Genomic DNA, 20,261 nt, shown 5'->3' with positions numbered 1-20,261 from the left:
TTGTAAATGGCATGCTGTCCTGATAAATGAAATGGTTTTACATGCCTTTTACCAGTTTCCACTGAGGCCAGCTCAATTTCAGAACTCTCTCTTCAATTGTGATGTTATCTGAGAAGAAGCCTTTCCAAATGCCAAGGTAAATGAGCATCAACAAGGTGATGGATGAAAAAAGGAATGTACTCTGCAGGCAGACATCAGAATGCAGAGACAGATTCAATTACATCACATTTACCTGGGCTCTTATGTTCCAGTCCTTCTGTTAGATCACCACGCTTAAGCCCAGACACTTTCACAAGATTGCAGCTGGCCAGGAAAATCTGTTTGCTGGAATGGGAGAAGCTTTGGGAAGGCAAACATTCGAGGAAGAAGAGAAGAGCCATGCAGCTCCACATGGCACCCAAGTCCACTGGCACCCTTGAGGCAGAATTACCTCATTGGAAGGCTCAGCAAAATGTGGGACTCTCCTGGGGATTGCTGGTGCTCCACACAAAGGGCTGGCTTTCCTTGGGGCTCTCACTTGGTTGGTTGGGGTTTTTTTCCTTTCTGCCTAAAGGATCACAGGAAGTTCTTGGCAATAAGCCAGGGGTTGTGTTTCAGAAACTGTACAGGAAATGCCTCCAGAGTGGTTTTTTTCTGTTACTGAACCTGTCCTGACTATTAGGAGCATTAGAAGAAGTCGTGTCACAGATCTGCTGAGGTTAAAATACCTGCTGCTTTTAACAACCTCCAACTGCTGCTGGGCTCAAAACACCATCAGCTGCCTCTCTTCAGGGCAGTGAAAGCTCATGGTATCAATTATAAAAAGAGGATTACTTGTGTAAGTCTCTGCTACCCATTTCTGGTGAGTTCTGACTTCATAAACCATCTGTGGGCCATAAATGATGTCATGTCTCGTGTCAACTGCATCTGGAAAACCCAAGATTTAAATTACACAGGCCAGGTCCACAGACACATATCTGTGCTCCTAATCACTCTTACTCATGGTATTTGTGACTGTTTGAGCTGGCTCAAACCCTTCTGACTCTGCCAGGCTATGTTCCTCCTGGTGAACAGAGAGTAATGACATTTTTTAAATGGTTGAGGTGGAAATGAAAGCATGCCCATGTAACTTGAGAAAACCAGCTAGGAGGCACATTGAACACAAAGATTTCATCCTGACTTTTATGCATATTCCACATGCATTGAGACAGGCACTGCCACATCTCAGACCTGCCACCTGCCAGCTCTGATTTGATAAAACCCCTGGGAGTGCCCAGCAGAACAGGTTAACTTAAACCACCTCCACCTCAAAGGTTCACCTAAAAGGGAGCTCACACCACCACCCTGTTGGTGCAAGCCAAGAAAGCTGCAACATGCAGCTGCATTTCTCAATTTGCACACTCTCAGGAAACCAAGGTGGATGCTGGGTCTGGAAATTGGACTCTGACTGCTGCACTTCAGGCTGATGTAAAGAAACAAACCTGTGACAGGTCTGGAGTATGTGATCTCATGAAATTCAGTCAGAAGGAGCTGAGCAGTAGCACTTGGTGTGTGTGCACTGCCTTGCACTAGATCCTCCAAATGCTTTGTTTCATTAAGGGTGCAAGCCCATTTGCTGAAAAGAGTTCAGTTCATGGGTCTAAACCTCATTAAAAAAATAAAAAAGCAACAGCCAGGAATCAGATCCAGCCCTTTCTAGCCTTGTATCTGATATTGTACCCTAAAGACAGAGTCCCATTTCAGTCACTGCCTTCTGAACTGACACTGGGTCATGAAGAAGGCATGTTGGGCCAAGGAAGGTCTGAGCTCAGGAATCAGTGGCATTTTGCTGTCTGCTGCTTTAAAAGGTAACTGCTCTTCTCTCCACCCTAATTTGTTCTGGGGCAGAAGCTCAAGATGGAAAGCTGTGTGTGTTTTCCCTGTGTGCAGCCCAGATGGAGAGCAAGGCCACCAATTCATGGCCACCATGTGGAAGCAGGAGGCAGCTCCTGACAGGTCTTGCCCACAAGCTGAGTGTGAAATGAAAAACCCTCCCAGGCACCTCCACTGAAAGTGCCAGGTGACTTCCCAAGCTCCACTCTTCAGCTCCAAGCCCCCAGGCACCTGCTGCAGCACAATTCCTGCTCTGCATGAGCAGGAGACAGACCCTGGGCACTGCTGCAATATTCCCTGCAATATTCTGCTTTTCTGCTGCTCATTTTGTGGATTCCCACTTTGGATTCATTCACCACAGGAAGCTACACAACACTGGACCTTGGCAAGGAAATAAATTCAGGAATGCCACGTGTAGTTCCTGTCTTTTGTTTGCTGGGCAAAGCACCAAGAGCCCTGATACTTTGCTGCCAACACAAAACCAAGCATGTGCAGGCACTAAAAAATGAATTTTAACTTTGCTCTTAAAATTTCTCCCCCCTTCCTCAAGGAACTGTACATTATTTTCAATTGTTATGACATGTGACATCCTGTAATCACTCTGTATTCAAAATGGGACATCACATCATAACAAAACACAGAGTGGTAGTATCAGTTTCTTTTGTGTAAAATTTTACAATATTAACAGGCATTAAGAACATGAAGAAAACTGACACATCTTATTTCTTTGTTTGAAAGCATCTCCTGCTCTGGGTTGCAATGACACAGGCCCAAAGAAGGAGTAACTTCAAAAGTATCTTCAAAAGCTTTTCAATTTTATTTTACTGTATATCCTGTCACAAGCAGATATGTTATCATATGACCCACCTGACACTTCCAGGAAATAAAGTAAAAATGATGGATACATTTAAAACAAACTTGCTTGAGTTTACTTCTAGGTGAAATCTGCCAAGTGAATTTTTGCAGCTTTGTTTGCAAAGTGTGATCTTGCTCTCTATTCAAATGTTCAAGCTCTGACCAGTGGCCAGCTCTGTCAGGCAAAAGGAGCATCCTCATCCATTTCCCATCAGTTATTTTTAATCCCATTCATGCAACAGCCAAAGTAAAGACTGGCAGTGGAGCTGAAAGCTCCAAGGAAGGCCAAACAAATGCAAACAACCTTTGGGGGTTTTACAGAAGCACCAATCACCAGGAAAACTGGGCTGAACCACAACTGACTCAAAACCACCCAAAATCTTGGACATGATCCTGCCCTGTAGAGGAAACCTTCCTAACTTGGGTGGAGGAGACAGCACAGAAAATGAGCATCATGTTGGACTGGGCAGAGAAAGGGCCAGAAGCCTGCTCACTTTACAGATCATTCACTTAATAGAATTTTCTGCAAATTAACCCTAAAATAAGTGTGTTTCATGCAATTCCTGGCTGACCAACACTAAGCTCTTGAGAAAGAACAGTTCTAAACCAATTTGCAGCTTTCTATGACCAAAATAAAATGCCACAAATTAAATCTATGCTTATCCCAGCTGGGAGGCAAAGCAAAAAAAAAAATCCCACACCACAGACCCAATATAGAGCTGTCAAAACAAAGTTTTCCTATCATTTCTATGATTAAACTTCCTTTCTTTCTGACATTCATGGTTTTAAAATGAGATGTAGAAAGGTTTATTATTAGTCTTGTATTTCAAGACACACAGAACTGTAGAGAGGATAACACCATTATTAAGATTTTAGTCTCAGGAAGACAGAACAGTGCATGGGGAAGAAAGTCAAGTAAGAGCAAAATTGGGAAGATTACAGAGAAGGAGGTAACAAGCTGTACTTGTACAAAGCAGAGCAGAAAAGAATTCATGGCTAATGGGAGGGATGCAGCAATGGTGACAGACAAAATGAGACATTATCCTGTGACTGCTGCTAATCCAAAGAGATGTGCAGGTCTGAATATCCCAGCAGAAACAATGAGAGCTGGAAGGCAAGATAGATAGGGAAAGAGTGGGAAAATACAGAATAAATTCCTTCCTCACTAAAATACTGTCCAGGTGGGTGAGCTCTGAACTATAATGAAGTGGTTTTAAATGTAGCCAGAACTGGAGATGCTGTTATTTTCTATTTTTTTGTTATTTTCTATTTTTTTGTTATTTTATCTTTTTTTGCTATTTTATCTTTTTTTGTTATTTTCTAATTTTTGTTATTTTCTATTTTTTGTTATTTAATCTTTTTTTGTTATTTTCTATTTTTTGTTATTTTCTATTTTTTGTTATTTTATCTTTTTTTGTTATTTTATCTTTTTTTGTTATTTTCTATTTTTTGCTATTTTATCTTTTTTTTGTTATTTTATCTTTTCTCTGAGCTGCCAGTTTTGCAGAGTGTTTTGAGTCATTAGTCTCCAGCACAAACTAGAACCCTTATGTTTAAATGTAATAGAGTCTTCATTAAATAATTCCATTATGTGTTTTTTCCACCTACTGTATATACAGTTATGAATTACTGATAGCAAGCCCTAGGCAAAGGCAAGGGGAAAAGAGAGATGAAGTGAAAGCTTCATTTTCTTTCTTAGGGTGAAGCCTGCTGAACACACAAGATTGATTCTGATGTGTTTACTCACAAGAAGAGCATCATCACTGCATGAATACCCTGGTTGATTTCAACAAAAACTGAGTGATGCATTATTCACTTCAGCTAACAGAATGAAAATCTGATTTAATTTGAATTAAGGAAGAGTAAGGTGAGAAAGTAAGAAACAGAAGAACAAGAAACAATCCAAAGTGCAAACCCCAGCTTGATCTCTGTCTCCTGAAGCTCCAAGCTCCAGAGCTGAGCAGAGTGTGGGGACACATTCTTTCTTTTATTCTTGTCCTGCCACTACTCAGCTTTAAAGCAGGGAAATAAAAGCAGCTGTGCCATCAAAGGGTCCCCCTTGAAAGCAGCTCTGCCATCCAGCCCACACTCTAAACTAACCAAGCTCCAATTTAAAATCCATTCATTATCTTGCATGATTTTCACTGGGTTTGAGCACCTCACCACTTAGAGTGGCTAATAACCTCCTTCTAATCTGCACCCTGAATTTATTCACAGCCAGCCAGGACTCCCTCATTCTCATGCCACTGCTGTTTCTTACCTCACACACTCCTTCTCCTCTTGGGTATTTACCCCTGCTAAATTTATGGCTCACACTCAGCATGCAAAACTGCATTTAGCTCAGCTAAATACAGCCAAACACTGAACCTCTCTTGTGATGGCCTCACACACCCCCAGACCACTGCACCTTTCACAATCTGACTTCTTTTTTGGGTCCAAGTGGATGCTTTTTGCTGTTATCTACAGGAGATGAAGTCAGAGTTTTATGTAGTGATGACACCACACCTGTCTGGTGTATTTTAGACTCGTGGTTACCTCTGTGTGAGACCAAAAAGTTTGTAGTGAAGTCCAAAATTGTGAAAAAAGAAAACCAAAATGAAGTCACTGCAGAAAGAGTCACCCTGCAGTTCAGAAATACCAAATTCTCTATTTGTCTTGTATATATAAATAACATTTATGCTGTGTGGAAAGAAAAAATCGTTCAATGACTAGGAAATGAACCCTAAGATGTGGAAAATAAAGGCAACCTTCTTCTCCAAAATAAACAAACCTTATTTTTCTAAAACTGATCTGGTTTATTCCTATGAAACAACCTGACAAAAATACCATTCTGGAAAAAAAACAGCTCAAAAAATCTTCTGAAAGACAGCTGGATTTTCCTCTTTTGGAACAATTTTAAACATTAATTTTAAAAAAAAGGTCATACAAACCCAAAGACTTTCCAAAGGTCTCGAAAAAAATCCTCATTTGGAAAACTCAGGACTGTTTCAGTTCAGGGTAATGCATTCTTTTAATGCTTGGTATTTTCCATGGGACACATAACCCAGTTTTATTTCCCCTCCAATCAGGGGATATTAATGAGCTGCAGGAGTGTGGAATATGATCCCCTCTGCTCACACAGACAGTGAATAAAAACAGGAGCAGCAAGGATTTTATTCTGGCCCATGGACTACATATATATATAAATATTATTATCTTATAATATAATAATAATATAATAGTATATATTATCCAATAATACCTCCTGTATATAATAATCCATATAATATATAACTATATATTCAATAATTTTATATCATAATAATACACACAATATGTATATTTTTCAATATATATTTGTGTGTTTGTGGTTTCCTTAGCCCTTGTTTTTTTGTAGTTACCCAAGCTGCACAAGTTTTATTATAAAATACAATGTTGAGAGGAAGGTACTTACTAGGGAAAAATGCATTTTAATTTATGGCTATATAGAGGGAATAATCCAGCTTTTGTTTCTGAAGTTCTGCAACTTAAAAAACAGCCAAATACATCTATTTCTGGAATAATACTAAAAGCTTTGGGCTGAGACATTTTATGCCACGTCACAGTCCTGCAGGATTTTATGGCTGAGTTATAAACCTGAAAAATATGTGCTTCTAATGGAAATCCTGACAGACCCTCACAGGGGCTCTGTAATATCCTGAATTTGATTTAAGAGTGGTTTTCAATAATGCTTTCCCAAGCCAGGCTGCTGGGGACTGCCAGGGAAATGTGATGTGAGTGTGTCCCCTGTCCCCAAAGGCAGCTCAGTGTGCCTGATGAGAACTCTGGGGCATCAAGGGAAACCTCCAGAGCTTCTGTAGCCTGAGGCTGCCAGGTCTCCAATATCAGAAACCCCATAAATGTCAGGGCTAAGTGCACCTTTCATTTAACAAAACAATAAATTGTCTGTCTCTGTGCAATAAATCGCTCATTGCTGTGCCTCCACCAGGCCTGATGTGATTTGTAAATGACTGGAAATTCTGCTTTGGTGGTTTTCTCCCCCTAACAATCATGAACCACACTTGAGGGAACCCTGGATTTTTAGAGAGAAGGGAAGGGGGAAACTAGATAATTCATGAGTCAGATTAAGGCTGGAGAAATTAGGATTATAACCTAGTATGATGCTCCTGAAGGGAGCCAAGCAGCCAGGGAATGAGAGAGAAAGAGAAAAGGTGACACAGGAGAAAAAGCAAATAACAAGTGCTGCCACAAAGCACTGTGAAAGTAAGGGAGAGATGGAAGTAAAGAAAGCAAAAGAAAATGACAGCAAAAGAAAGACTGGGAATAAAGTGAGTGGACAGTCCATGTGAGATGAAAGGAGAAAGGGAAATGAGAAGAACTTGGTCAGCATTTAAGCTGATGAATTTTCTCAGCTTGCCTTTATTTTAATCCTTTCCATAGGAAACCTCTGTGGGCTCCTGGGTTTGGTAGAAAAGTTACTAAACCAGTTCAATACTTCAGAAGAAATGACTGGTGAACAAAGGGGAAAAAACCAGTGCAGGATTCTCTATCAATAGGTACAGAGTTCTGCAGAGAAACATGGAAATAAAATATCTGAGAGGATCAAGAGAAACTTCCTCATCAGCTCTCACAAGCCCAAGACAGCCCAGTTCATCACAGCAAGAAAGAAATCTGAACCCTCCCACCTCTTGGAAATTAAAAACTGGGATGAAGAACTTGAGGTTTGCTGCAAGGGCTTCTCAAGTTTGTCTGAAGTTTGGGAGACACCCAGCAGGGCACCAGGAAGTCCCTTGGTATGGGCAAGGCTGGGTAATGCCCCTCTGAGACTGGATGGCATGATGTTTTCTGAGAGTCAAAGCTCTCCAATGACACCAGGAAAGGATCCTTCCCTTCCATCTGGGAATATCCAAGCTTTCCAGTTGAGGGAGAAAAATTGTCATGACAAATAGGAAGAGGAATAGGAAATTGTAGAGGGATTCAAGAGAGGAAAAGTTCACTTTCCCCCATGTATTTCGATTTTGCTCCTCTACAAAGTTAAAGCCTTGCTTCAATATGGTTTTAATTTCCCAGCCCTTGGTTTAGATCCCTCTCTGCTGTACACTGCACATCCTCACAGAGCAGCCCAGGAGCAAACTCCAATTCTGCTTCTGCAGTGACAATGACCCCAGGCCTTGGCCCTGCTGCTGGCCAGGGCAGCACGGTGCCAGGAGGGGCTGGAGGCTGTGATCACTGCACCATCAGCCTTGTCAGGGCAACAGCTCTGGGGACAGACACATCTCAAAGCTGAAAAGGTGCACAGCTGACAGATGACTGTCATTAGGCTCCTCTGCTCACTCCAGGATGGAAAGGCCACTGAGCTGCAGGGTAGGCTTCTTTAAGGAAAGGAAAGACCTTGAAGCACAGCCACTGTCCTCCACCTCCTGCCAGCCCATCCAGTCACCCCTGACTCCTCTTCTTCTCACAGCTTCTCTCTCATCCCATCTGTAGCAGAGTAACAGAAGCTGCCTCTGACACTGTTCCTAATCCATCAAATCCTGCTGGAGAAGAAAGAGTCCTCAATGCACAGTGCAGCCCCCCCTGCTCAGAGCCTCCCTCTCTCCAGACACGAGGAGTGCAGGCCCAAACCCACTGGATTTAGGATGCTTCTGGATCAGCTTCTCAGCTGCAAAAATCAGCATAGATCCTTGGAACTTCCCACAGCCTGTGAGCTCACACCCAGCTGGGAAGTGCACTGATGAACAGCCCTTCCCAAAAAGCCTGGCATGGACTGAGGTCCCTTTGGGACAAGCCCTCCCTGGCCAAGGGAGCTGCAGGAGGGCACAGAGAGCAGCCAGAGCAGCTGAAAAGGACAGAGGCAGCCAGGAGGCTTTGCAAGAGCCTTGGGCTTGGTGGCTCCTGGAGGCTCCCAGCTGCAGCTCTGTGCCTCTGGAAGGGAATCCTCAGACACAGCAATGACTCCAAGTGGCTGCAGCAGCTCTCAGCAGAGTTGAAGATGTGCATCTGCTTCATTAAAATTTCATCCCCAAGTTCCTCTCTCTTTTTCCTTCCTGGAGTGTTTTCAAACATTGTTTTCCTGCATACCTGGATAACTGATGCTCTGCAGGGCTTTAGTTAAGGTAATTTGAGAATTCTTTTATATTGAAAAGGTATAAAAAGTAATCCCCTGAAGTACTTGGTTTTCCTTCCATGACATTCCATTGTAACCACCTACTTCTGCTTCACCTCGTTAGTATTCCGAGGGGTTATAGAGGAATTATTAGAGTTCAGAACACAAAAAACAGGTCTGGAAGCCCCTGGGGGAGACAGAGCAGAACTGGATGGGGCTAAGACCCAGGAGAGCTGAGCTCTCCTCCCCAGCCCAGGTGATCAGAGGCAAGCTGCCTCACGTTAGGAAGTTGGCTCCCTGACTCTCCCTCTGCCTTGACTTCTTTGGGGCAGGAAAAGTTCCTCTGCCCTTGAACAGTGCTCAGCAAAATGACTGCAGATGTAATGCAAATCAACAGCAGCAGAAAGGAATTGTAACAGGAAAAAAACAAAGCAGTAGAAGAGGAGATGGGACTGCCCAGGTCTGTGTTGAAGTTAGCCTGTGTTTTGTGCAATGTTACAGAAGCAAAACTGCATTTCTGTAAGCCCCTGAGAGAGACAGAGTTCAGCACAGCACAAAAGCCCACTATCATAATTCCAGCAGAACTCCAGCTCATTTTCTACCAGAGAGAGAATACAGCCTCAAATACAGGTCCCTTAAATGACCTCCCCAGTGGCAGAGGGGAACCAACCTTTCCTGACTAAAACCCTCCAGATGTGCCTTCCCTTCCTGAAGGCATTTCCATGAGAATGTCCTCACCCTCACAGCTCCAAGCTGTGTGTGGGGGTGTGCTGGGGCAGCCCTAGCTGAGGGAATCAAACACTTTGAAATATCAATGCACACAGCACTTTCTTTTCCTGTTTGTTTGTGCAATCTTCCTGACTTATGTGTACCTGTCTCACCCTGGCTGGAAGGATTCACCTGCTGGGAATTCACTTCCAGGCTTGTGCCACCCATACAGAATTGGAGTTTCAACCCACTCCTCCCACACCCTGAGGTCACCAAGGTGGACACTCTTGCTCCTTGATACAGGAGCACAGTTCACTGCTGTACTGGACAGCAAACTCTACACAAAACTGCTGGGCTGATCTCAGAGCTAAAAGGTTAAACTTTCATTTCTGAGCAAGACAGTCCCCATGGAAGTGAGACACCAGGAGAAGCCTTGTGAATCTGCAGAGCAGAAGGGAAGAGCCCCCTTAGACACAGCTGCTGTCTAACAACCATGTTTTATGCAGAATGCTTGGGGGCTACTCTATTTTTATAGCTCTCATCCATAAAAAAGGAAGCTGAAGCTTCTGGAAGGAGAACACAATTACCCTACAATGATGTAACATCAGAATAAATTCAACACAATCTGGATGAGCAAAGAGAAAAAGCACCCAAGCCTTTTCCAATTGGCAGTAGATAATGCTTTGTAACTGCCCTGTCATCAACCTTCAGAAGCTTTCTCCAGAGCCATATGTGGGCTGGCAAGCAGGCATCGTGGCTAACCAGCTTTGCATCTAGTTGTACAGAAGTAGGGACATATGGAAATGAACAGCCTGGCAGAACAAGTGAGCTCTGAAGCAATGACTCCCATAAATAAGTGCCTGGCAGATGGAGAAAAGCACAGTTAGGGAGGGGCTGTGTCACAACAGCAACTTGATTTTAAACAATTCCTAACAATCAGCCTGAACTTCACACCTGAGGCATTTCCAGTGCCTTCAGTCCTCTTCTTGCTGGGAAAATTCCTCTCCATAAACCAGGGAAGGTGAGGGTAGAACAATGCATCCAGCAAAAGATACCAGGAGCTGCTTCAGGGAGCAGAGAACAGGACTGGCAAGTCACTGATGATTTCTGCCTCTCACTACTCTGCTAATCATGCTTTTGGTGCCTTGCAGAAAGACACAGCCAGTCATTCCCACAGCCTTGAAAAGCAACACGTGGAGAGACACTCCCAAGCTGTATGACAGTCTCAACCATGGAATTCCACCATCCCATGGGGAGATGCTGTGCCCAGGGGAGGAGCCAAGCATTCCTACCTGGATCCAATCTGAGGTTTGGAACAGCCCAGCAGCCTTTGCCCACTGCATTCCCAGAGGAGCAGCTTTCTGCTGCCCTGCATTCCCAGAGGAGAGCAGGCCCATCTCCAGCAGCCCTGGAGCTGCAGAGGAAAACTCCCCCCTTGTGCAGGATCCCTGCTCCAGCAGAACCACAGCTGGCACTGCAGGAGGGCTGAGCCCCCCTGGGATGGGACTGTGCCACCACCCTGAGCCCCCTGGGATGGGGCTGTGCCACCACCCTGGGATGGGACTGTGCCACCACCCTGAGCCCCCCTGGGATGGGACTGTGCCACCACCCTGAGCCCCCCTGGGGTGGGACTGTGCCACCAGCCTGAGCCCCCCTGGGATGGGACTGTGCCACCACCCTGGGATGGGACTGTGCCACCACCCTGAGCCCCCCTGGGATGGGGCTGTGCCACCAGCCTGAGCCACCCTGGGATGGGACTGTGCCACCATCCTGAGCCACCCTGGGATGGAACTGTGCCACCAGCCTGAGCCCCCCTGGGATGGGACTGTGCCACCACCCTGAGCCCCCCTGGGATGGGACTGTGCCACCACCCTGAGCCCCCTGGGATGGGACTGTGCCACCACCCTGAGCCCCCCTGGGATGGGACTGTGCCACCACCCTGAGCCATCCTGGGATGGGACTGTGCCACCACCCTGAGCCCCCCTGGGATGGGGCTGTGCCACCACCCTGACACACAGGCTCAGCTCCTGCTCTGACTCTGACAATGTAATTTTTGATGTTGGGTTTTTTTTGGTTTGTACTCTTGCATTAGTATTTTTAATTTTCCTAACAAAGAACAGTTATTCCTATTCCCATATCTTTGCCTGAGAGCCCCTTAATTTCAAAATTCTAATAATTTGGAGGGAGGGGTTTACATTTTCCATTTCAAGGGAGGCTCCTGCCCTCCTTAGCAGACACCTGTCTGTTCCAACCAAGCCAGCAGTCAAGAAAACCACTTTGGTTCCCATATTGACAAGTCCTCTAAAATACTGTAAAGCAGCCAAAAGAGTGTGCATTTCAAGAACTACCCAACCTTCCTGGAAACAAAACCAGGCCTGAAAAAAAAAAAAAAAACCAACACAAACAAAGAGAAAAGTCGTGTTTTGAAGTTAATTATGAAAAGTTAAGTTAATTATTCAGACTCTCAGTATGAACCACATACCTTGGCTATCTGAACACACCAGTTCAGCAGGAGCTGGGAGCCAATGTTATCCTTGTGCTCATGGACATAATCCAGGAGGCAGCCATGAGGCATCAGCTGAGTGACCAGCTGGATGGTGGGGCTCAAGCACACGCCCAGGAGTCTCACCAGGTGGGGGTGGTCCATGCTGGCCATGATGAGAGCTTCCTGCAACAATAAAACAATAAAAGTGACCCAAGGGTTACCCCAGGGTGCTCAAAGACTCCATGCACTCCAGTTGTTGTAGTAAGGTAGGAAAACCATAAAGAAAGGCTGCATAAAACCAAGCCTGCTCTCCTTTTGCCAGTCCCCCTGTGAAAGCAATCCTGGTGTGAGCAGTTCATTAACATAACAATCTATTCCTGGGTGAAAAACAACCAGCACCTGTATAAACTGGTTTTGCACCTTTAGATGGAAAAATGAAAACTATCTCTCACAAACCTTTCCTGCATGTACACACTGGGGGTTTGAGTGGCCAATCAATACAGGGTAACAACTGGTTACTAACCAATAAAGTAATTACCAAGAAAGCTACTGACCAATTAAAGTCACAAACAAAGTCATTAAAACTGTATAAAAAGGAGTTCTGTGCATAAAGAATGGGCTTTTTCCACCATGAAGAAAATGGAGTCTGTGTGATTTATTCCAATACTCAGGGGGCTAAAGGGGATCAGTCTCCTGAGCAGCATGAATTCCTGTCTGTGCAGTGCCAGGCATTCCTAGGGAACCTCCAGGCTGATGTACAGCCCACTCGATGCTGGGAGCCCTAAAAACAAGAGTGTGCACAAATCTAAAATTGTGCACTGCCCTGCAGAACTTCAGATTTGTGCAGAGTGCACTCCCTGCCCCGTGGCAGCCACAGAAAAGATGCAGGTGTGACACACTTCACTGAAGTCTCCTTGGTCTTGTTTTAATGCCTTTTGGGACTACCTACAAACAGAGGCCAGCCAAAATTAAGGGAATAAAAAGCAACTGTATTTATTTAGGGCAGAGGGAGCCCACCCAGGGGCTACACCCAAAAACTGGACACTGGCTCACGGGTTTTCACACTTCTGTAAGTGTGGTCCATTTGGAGTTCATCTTCCAATTACAGCTTCAGTGCTGAAGTCATTCACACCATGTTTGCTTTCTACAGCTGAGCCTCTAAGCTCAGCATCTGATTCTTCCATCCCCTCTCCCACAGGTCTTGCATGAGTTCAGTTTGGTTTTTTCCACACAGAAAAGACTTTATTTCCCTTCTCCAGATGATGTTTTCAGCCTCCAAGCTGCTCCAGGACCAAGGAGCAGCAGGTTTAATCTTGGCCATGCTGTTTGACCCTGAAGTTCACACCCCTGAGCAGCAGGAGCTCCTTACACAAACCCTAAATAACTGTTCTTAGAGGTAATGCTGCCATCACAAGCAACTGGCATTCAAATATAGCAAGGAGAAAGCTCTTCTCTCTCATTCACTGAGTCCTCCATTCCATCATGGCAATGGAACAATGAAAGTGAAATGGAATTGTGGCTCTGTAAGGCTATTTTGGCTGTCTTCTTTTTTTTTTTCTCCTCAAAAAAACTCCCAATATGACATCTGACAACTTACAGAATAACAGCTGTAATAGTGCCAAGGAAAAAAAGAAAGAAAAAAAAAAAAGGATGAGACAAATTTGCCACCAGAAGAACATAAAAGTTGGGGGTTTTTTCCCTTCCCTATATTAATGCAAAATTAAAAAAAAATTATTCTGGCAAGTAGGCTGAGTTTGTATTAAAGGAAATTGCTCATCATAGTACAAAGAATATTTGAAACCAAATTGCAGATATTTGCATAATAGTTCTTTTACTTTCTTTCCCCCTCTTTTTTTTTTTTTTTTAGTAAAACAAAAAGATGAACAAGACACTAATTGTAGGGTTTTTTCCCTCCCAATAAGAAAAGAGCAGATGGTCCTCACTGGGGGGAGTGACTCCTTCCCTTTTCTTCCAAAATGTATGTGAAGAAATAAATAAATGAATAAATAGAGACTATTTGATGGGATAATGGAGGAGCAGATCTGAGAAAGATTCTGATGCCACAAATTAGAAAAGGGATCTGAATTTAACTAGCTTTACTCACATCCAAATTAATACAGTTCCCACTCACTTAACTCTTAAGTATGGGGACTCCTTGAAACTATTTTAGCCTTTCTTCTGCTGGGACTTGAAAATGTTCCTAAAGAATAAATACCTGTAGACAGGTGAATTACCCAGCCTCCAGAGCACAAAATTACTCTGCCTCATTTTTTTTCCCTTTTACCCCATTCATTTTCCTCCTGCAGATGCATTCAGGGACAGCACCTGCTGCCCACTCTGCCTCTGAGCAAAGGTAGGAGGTTCCCCAGCAGCCTGGAGCACTTTTCTTTCTAACCCAGATTGATTAGAACAAAAATGAGATTTTTTTTTTTCTTTTTTGTCTTCCAAGGGCCCACACAGAAAGCTTTGATGCTTGTGTCCATTAGTCTCCAGCTACTTTCCATTGCCAAGTCCATCTGTGTCCAAAGGAAAACCACTTCTGTACAACAATAAAAGCAAGCAGTGCCATTTGTCTCATTCTGATGGTACAGGAAAGCACCTGCTTTTCCAATAGTTTTAGGAAAAAAAGTCAAAATTTTTTTAATAAAAATATTCTGGACTTCTCTGTAATGAATCAAGACACACATAGAGGGCAAGGAAATCTTCATTAGAGATCTAAGCCATTAATAGATACTAATTTAGCATGAATCTGGCTTCACAGAGTTATCCTCATTAGTTATTTTTTGTTATTTTTGTTATTTTTATTGAACTTCCATCTAGAGAAGAACTAAAATCAGGGCTATGTGTATCCTGCACAGCAAAACACAAAGCAAAAGAGATGGCAATTGCTCTGCTGGAGCCTGATTAGACAAAACAAACAACAACAACAGAAACATTGTGACTTAGCAGCATTTTAAAATATGTTTAGCAAATAAGGAATACAAGTCTCCAGTTTCAAGCCAAGTTTGGACATGAAGGACCCTAGAGCTGTAATCTTTGTGGCACTTGGACACTCTGCAGCCTGGTTCCAAATATAAAATATACCAAAAAAATATTCCAAATATTGTCTAAAACATTTTAAGCAGGTGAAGCCCCTACTCCCACAAACTTGGCTGGTGGCACTGACATCTTTCAAAGCCAGCCTCTGCCATCTTCTGGGCCTTCTGGTAGCTGTGGGTCTGCAGCTCTTCTCTCTACACTCAACTGGCACAATTACAGGGATGAGTTTGGAATTCTCACTTAATGGAGAAGAAACTGAGGTACCAAAAGGTACCAAAAACCTTCTATCCAAAGTCACATGGGAAGCACGAATGGAAACAGTGCCCCAGAAAAAATTCACATCCATCATTCCTCTCTTCATCCCTTCTCAATGTGATTATTACATTCTTACTCCATTAAGCTCAACTCCTGTGATTTATCCACACAAGCCTGTATTAAACAGTAACATTAAACAATCATTTAAATGTTATTTTAATGGTGCACACTTATCTGCCTGCTGTGTGCACTAAGAGAGAAGACAGCAGCCCAAAGAGGGGTGAGTTTGCAGTGAGCAATCACCAGAACTATCACTGGCTTCTGTCAGCAGAGCTGTGCCAACAGGGGTCTGGGGTGGTGCAATTGCAGTTTGGAAATCTCACCTCCAATTGTTTCCTGATCTATCCACACTCTGCAGTCTTGTTTGCAATATCTTTAATTTGGCTGTTGTTTCTGAAGAGGAACTCCAGCTAAAGCACAATTTTCATTCTGACCTTCCAGGATGGGGAAAAAACCCCAGTTCTTAAGACTGAGAACAAAGAGGGCTCTGAGTACACCTGCAGCACATCTTATAAGATGGTATTGAACTCCCCCCTTCCTACTTGGGCAGGGTGCTGCCAACAATTACAGCTGAAAACAGAACTCAAACATTAGCCAGCATGGCTGAAGAACAGCCTTTGGTGCTGGTTTTGTTTCTCTGACCATGCAGTTTGCAAACCAGGGGGCTCAGCAAGGTGATAATGCCATGGTGAACATTTATTTCCACCCAGAGTGGCACAACTCTCTTCAGCTCATGCCCTTACTCATTAGTCACACACATCTCCCTGTTCAAGGGGAGCATCACAGAGCTGCTTCCCCACCTGGGCAAGCCCAGAGGAAATGTTACTGCTCCTCTTCAGGCAGATGAAGATATTCACCTGGTCAAGAGTTAAGTAAGCACAAAGTCTGAAAAATCTGTGTTCCTGACCTTCTGCTTCTCAATGTTGCTGCCATAAAATGCCCTCAAACAAAGCTAAACTGTGCTTGTACCTCATCTTTTCTGTGTCTGTACTTTCACCACACAGCCAAATGCTCCTGCATATGGAAAATAAATCCCCCCTGCACACACACACACCTTACCCTCAAACACCACGGAGGGGGAAATTCCTGAAGCCAACATTGAAAGAAAAATGATTGCTTCAGATGGAAAAAACAGAAATGTAGCCTTGAAACAGTTAATCTTCAGATGACTAAAAGCAGTTAACCTTCATCAGAGATCAGATTCCCAGCTTCTGCAGAGGCTGAGCACTCTGGGGGCCATGCATGGCATGCAGCATTCTCAAGGACAGCTGGATTGCTGGCATCTCTGGACAAGCTGGAAATTGGAATTGCCATCCCAGTGAGCTCCTGTGCCTGGGACTGACAGGGAGAGCTCCCCTCTAAGTGTGTCTGCTCACACTCACAGTGTGCACCAGGGGGCACGAGGGGCAGGGGCACAAAAGGAGCTCTAGAATCACAGGGGTTGTGTCCACAACTCCTACAATCACAGGGTTATATCCAGAACTCCTACAATCACAGGGGTTGTGTCCACAACTCCTACAATCACAGGGTTATATCCAGAACTCCTACAATCACAGGGGCTGTTTCCAGAACTCCTACAATCACAGGGTTATATCCAGAACTCCTACAATCACAGGGTTATATCCAGAACTCCTACAATCACAGGAGTTATATCCAGAACTCCTACAATCACAGGGTTATGTCCAGAACTCCTACAATCACAGGGTTATGTCCAGAACTCCTGCAATCACAGGGTTATATCCAGAACTCCTACAATCACAGGGTTATGTCCAGAACTCCTGCAATCACAGGGGTTATATCCAGAACTCCTACAATCACAGGGGTTGTGTCCACAACTCCTACAATCACAGGGGCTGTGTCCACAACTCCTACAATCACAGGGTTATATCCAGAACTCCTACAATCACAGGGTTATATCCAGAACTCCTACAGTCACAGGGGCTGTATCCAGAACTCCTACAATCACAGGGTTATATCCAGAACTCCTACAATCACAGGGTTATATCCAGAACTCCTACAATCACAGGGTTATATCCAGAACTCCTACAATCACAGGGTTGTGTCCAGAACTCCTACAATCACAGGGTTATATCCACAACTCCTACAATCACAGGGTTATATCCACAACTCCTACAATCACAGGGTTATATCCACAACTCCTACAATCACAGGGTTATATCCAGAACTCCTACAATCACAGGGTTATATCCAGAACTCCTACAATCACAGGGTTATATCCAGAACTCCTACAATCACAGGGTTATATCCAGAACTCCTACAATCACAGGGTTGTGTCCAGAACTCCTACAGTCACAGGGTTGTGTCCAGAACTCCTACAGTCACAGGGTTATATCCAGAACTCCTACAATCACAGGGTTATATCCAGAACTCCTACAATCACAGGGTTATATCCAGAACTCCTACAATCACAGGGTTATATCCAGAACTCCTACAATCACAGGGTTATATCCAGAACTCCTACAATCACAGGGTTATGTCCAGAACTCCTACAATCACAGGGTTGTGTCCAGAACTCCTACAATCACAGGGTTATATCCAGAACTCCTACAATCACAGGGTTATATCCAGAACTCCTACAGTCACAGGGTTATATCCAGAACTCCTACAATCACAGGGTTATGTCCACAACTCCTACAATCACAGGGTTATATCCACAACTCCTACAATCACAGGGTTATATCCACAACTCCTACAATCACAGGGTTATATCCACAACTCCTACAATCACAGGGGTTATATCCACAACTCCTACAATCACAGGGGTTGTGTCCACAACTCCTACAGTCACAGGGTTGTGTCCAGAACTCCTACAGTCACAGGGTTATGTCCACAACTCCTACAATCACAGGGTTATATCCAGAACTCCTACAATCACAGGGTTATATCCAGAACTCCTACAATCACAGGGTTATATCCAGAACTCCTACAATCACAGGGTTATATCCAGAACTCCTACAATCACAGGGTTATATCCAGAACTCCTACAGTCACAGGGTTATATCCAGAACTCCTACAATCACAGGGTTATATCCAGAACTCCTACAATCACAGGGGTCATGTCCAGAACTCCTACAATCACAGGGGTTGTGTCCAGAACTCCTACAATCACAGGGTTATATCCAGAACTCCTACAATCACAGGGTTATATCCAGAACTCCTACAATCACAGGGGCTGTGTCCAGAACTCCTACAATCACAGGGTTATATCCAGAACTCCTACAGTCACAGGGTTATATCCAGAACTCCTACAATCACAGGGGCTGTGTCCAGAACTCCTACAATCACAGGGTTATATCCAGAACTCCTACCATCACAGGGTTATAGCCAGAACTCCTACAATCACAGGGGTTCTGTCCAGAACTCCTACAATCACAGGGTTATATCCAGAACTCCTACAATCACAGGGTTATACCCAGAACTCCTCCAATCACAGGGGTTATATCCAGAACTCCTACAATCACAGGGGTTCTGTCCAGAACTCCTACAATCACAGGGTTATGTCCAGAACTCCTACAATCACAGGGTTATGTCCAGAACTCCTACAATCACAGGGGTTCATGCCACCCCTGGCCCCCCAGCCCTGCAGCCTGACATGCTGGAGTGAAAACCTGTTTGAGCTGCAGGGGAGCACAGAGCCAGGCAATGCTCCCAGAGCCTCGTGGCAGCTGGAAAGGAGATGTGCACAGAAATGACAGCAAAAGAGGGTAAGGAAACATGTCTCAGTGCTGCCACAAAGGATTTTATTTGATCCCAAACCTGCCCTTCCAACTGAGGTTCAGGATTAACTCTGCTGTATTTCCCAAGCAGCCAGGCAGTCAGTGGAATGACTGCTACTACTGTCAGTAGCAATGTCTTTTCAGACTTCCAGGAGCATCCACATGGTCTGGTGAAGACCTGGGTCAAACACTGGGCTGGGCAGGAGCAAGATGTGTACACAGAATACTAAAAAATACCAAAAAATATTGAACTTATATTACAATATACTAATACTAAAAAAAATTAGCTATATTTAATTTTTAAAATACTAACAAGTTTTTAATCAATCACCCTCATAGTCACAGAGGGATCTTACAAGGAGGCTGAGGGCAAATGCACCTGTGTCAGGATCTATGAATGCCACCATGGGCCAAGCAAAGAACCAAAAAGCTTCAGTCTAGAACCTTCCTGTGTCTGAAGCCACCAGTGGAAACCAAGAAAAGTGAAGTCTTCTCTCACCTTCTTCACCTGGCTAGCTAGCTGTACTTCCCATCTAGACATATTTGAGAAAACAAAGAAAGCATCTAGGCTTATCCAGATCTCTGTGAGGTTTCAGCTGAACAGGAGAAAGAATTCTCTAGTCAGCTACATGATTTTTTTTGTCTGCAATCCTCTGAACTGAAGATAAGTTTGATATTGATATCCTCAAGCTGAGGGCTTGTCTTTACTGTGAGACAGGCATACCATTTAGAAAAAGCTGTTTCTGCAGCACATCTGAGTGATTTATTCATTTAGTTCATTAGGCCAGACATAAATAAAAGATGTGGGTGTCAGTCCCCTACATGCAGCTTTAATTTCCTTGCTACATGTCTGGTGGAGGTCACTGTCACTTACCACCTCTGCACTTGATGTGACAAATGTCCTCCCACACTCCAAGTGCTGCCACTGCAGACAGCAGCAACTGCAGCCAGCACAGGCCAAGCCAGGAAGCCTCTAGATCTTAATTATAAAACCATAAAAGAAACCAACTGCCTCTGAAGCTCTCTTACTAGGAAACAAATGAGAATGGGAAATTTATTTCCAACCATAAATCCCAAAGCCTTCAGTTTAATTTTTCCCAAGTTAACTTTCTCACCTAGCTAAGCAGCAGTGCCTTCTATTATTAGCTTCTGGCCCAATATCAGCTGACCACCATCAGTCAAGCTG

General features: G+C 44.0%; 1 protein-coding gene across 1 annotated transcript in view; it reads right to left on the bottom strand.

Moving 5' to 3' along the window:
- The window catches only part of ERBB4 (erb-b2 receptor tyrosine kinase 4), a 322,438-nt gene that overhangs the window by 51,374 nt on the left and 250,803 nt on the right, over positions 1-20,261 (bottom strand). Inside the window, exon 20 of the mRNA XM_059868167.1 lies at positions 11,982-12,167. Coding sequence (XP_059724150.1) covers positions 11,982-12,167 — 186 coding nt within the window. The remainder of the gene's footprint in view (positions 1-11,981; positions 12,168-20,261) is intronic.

Source organism: Haemorhous mexicanus, chromosome 26, assembly GCF_027477595.1.
Source record: "Haemorhous mexicanus isolate bHaeMex1 chromosome 26, bHaeMex1.pri, whole genome shotgun sequence".
Taxonomy (NCBI): Eukaryota; Metazoa; Chordata; class Aves; order Passeriformes; family Fringillidae; genus Haemorhous; species Haemorhous mexicanus.
The sequence above is the reverse complement of the archived record's forward strand: the minus strand, read 5'-3'. Positions and strand labels throughout refer to the sequence as shown.